Source organism: Vicia villosa, linkage group LG7 (assembly GCF_029867415.1).
Source record: "Vicia villosa cultivar HV-30 ecotype Madison, WI linkage group LG7, Vvil1.0, whole genome shotgun sequence".
NCBI lineage: Eukaryota > Viridiplantae > Streptophyta > Magnoliopsida > Fabales > Fabaceae > Vicia > Vicia villosa.
In genome coordinates, this window is record NC_081186.1 from 15,731,551 (window position 1) to 15,733,669 (window position 2,119).

General features: G+C 38.7%; 1 protein-coding gene across 1 annotated transcript; it reads right to left on the minus strand.

Moving 5' to 3' along the window:
- Positions 1-204: 204 nt before the first annotated feature.
- On the minus strand, positions 205-1,413 carry LOC131618697 (uncharacterized). Its single transcript, XM_058889865.1, has 2 exons — positions 535-1,413; positions 205-438 (listed from the first exon to the last, which is right to left on the minus strand). Exons 1-2 carry the CDS (start codon positions 1,411-1,413, stop codon positions 205-207), a joined length of 1,113 nt encoding a protein of 370 aa, XP_058745848.1.
- Between the last annotated feature and the right edge of the window lie 706 nt (positions 1,414-2,119).

Below are 2,119 nucleotides of genomic sequence, written 5' to 3' on the forward strand. Positions count from 1 at the left end.
TATGAAACCTGTGATGTAATGTTTATGAATGATATGATTATGCATATGCAATGATTTCAAGGAGTTAAAGGCTTTTTAACACATTTAAAGGAAAAAAATAAAAACAAGAATAAAATAATATTTCAACTAGAAACCAATGTATTATAAGTTTTGTAGTTACATCAAAAGATACTGAAAATAATAAATAAAATACAATAAAAGAAATCAATCTTCAAGTCGGCGCTTCCTCTTCAATCCTTTGATTTCTTCTTTATGGGCTTTGACCATTTCATTCTTTTCTTGAACAAGTCTATCAATCTCTCGCTCCCATGATTGTATTTGATCAGGCGAGATGAAGTCTTCAATATTCCACTTGCGGGAGAAATAGTCAAGCATGCTATCTCGTTCCTTAGCATTAGCCACTAACACAGCTTTTTCTGCCTCAACCTCTTGTAACCGCTTTTCAAGATCAGCCTTTTCTTGTCTTAAATGAGCAACTGTGGCAGCAAGGTCTTCGTTCGGAGCGGGTATATAAGGCTCGAATTCTACGTGAACCTCTGGAGGAGTGATCCTTGGAACAACAGGTGTGTCAGATGGATATGGTATGCCAAACTCAACGACTCGATCATAAATCCATCTGAAGTAGAGGTCTGAAGGAGTATAGGTCCTTGTTCCCAAATCTCTTACACCTACCTTTTTTACCTCGTACCAAGCTTTAATGAAACGACTCTTTTTTCCGGAGGTATCGGAGTTGTAGTCAAAATTTTCTGCACTAAGGTATATGGAGCGTGGCTTATCTTTCAAAGCAAAACCAAACTGATGTCGAGCGAGGACAGGATTATAAGTGATTCCCCCTCGGGTACCAAGAAGAGGTACATTAGGGAATTCTCCACAACGGTCAAATAACTGGATACCCTCAAACTCCTTTTGATGCCAGATGATGTCATCATAAGAAAGTTTCATAATTCTCTGAATCCAAGTCAAACCTTCTTCATTCTTTATTACTGATCGAGGCAAGTGAGAAATAAACCACTTGTGTAGAAGAGGAATGCATCCTAAGACACAACCTTGTCTCTTTGTTACTCTGGCATTGATGGAGTGCAATAAATCACCAAGTAGAGTAGGAACATGATTCTTTCTAAGGAAGATCTTAATAGCAGCCCTATCAACAATTTTGTCGCAACGATGAAATAAAACTTGTCCATATATCAACAAAGTTAGAACACTTTCTAAGGCGTCCATGCTTAAAGCTTCAGCAAAGATCCTGGCTTTCTCGTATAAGAAATCCACAGGTATCCCAGAATAGTCTCTTCTATTGATCCAAACATTGTTAATTTCTGTCCTTGGTAAGTGTAAGGCATCATCAATGTCTTCCAACTTAGGACCTCCTTCCTCACCAGTGTAAGGAATTTGATCAGGTATAGGGATGTCCATTATATGAGAAAATTCTTCCAATGTAGGTACCAGTTGAAAATCTCTATAAGTAAAACAATGAAGAAGAGGATCATAAAACTGCATCATGGAATTGAGGAGAGCTTCATCCACTTTGATTCGCACTAGATTTATCAGTTTGTTGAGAGGCTCGGTGAGGATGAGAGAACCAGTAATATCATCACATAAGAGCTTTAGAGAAGTAGGTACTTTCTTGAAATTGAGAAAGAAAGGCTTACGGACTAAGATTTCCAAATTATGGTTAAAAAACCTTTTTTTCTCCCTTAAATGGGTTAGCCATGGCATGAATGCATGTATGCATGTATGCATGATGCATCACAGAAAAACAAATCCACACAAATCACACAATTTTTGGCTTAAGGCTTGCATGGAGTATGATCAGGTGTCCTTCCCAAAGGATATTCTATGGATACGGAGATTTCAGCAACAGATTCCCTCGGACATGATGCATTTGCACCATGCAATGATACTTTGAGAGAGAACCTATCTGAATTGTAGCATCGGGTAGCGACTAGTTCTCAACATTTGTCAAGAGTAGTCCCCCCACTACGTTCCTAATGACCAGGATGTGTTAAAGGTGACTAAAGGTCCTTGAGCTCCGGCGCACCCATAGGCACATACATAGACCTCCCTCATTTGAAAAAGGTGTGCATATGGCTATGGAGTCCTAACTTAAGTGTGAACTTCA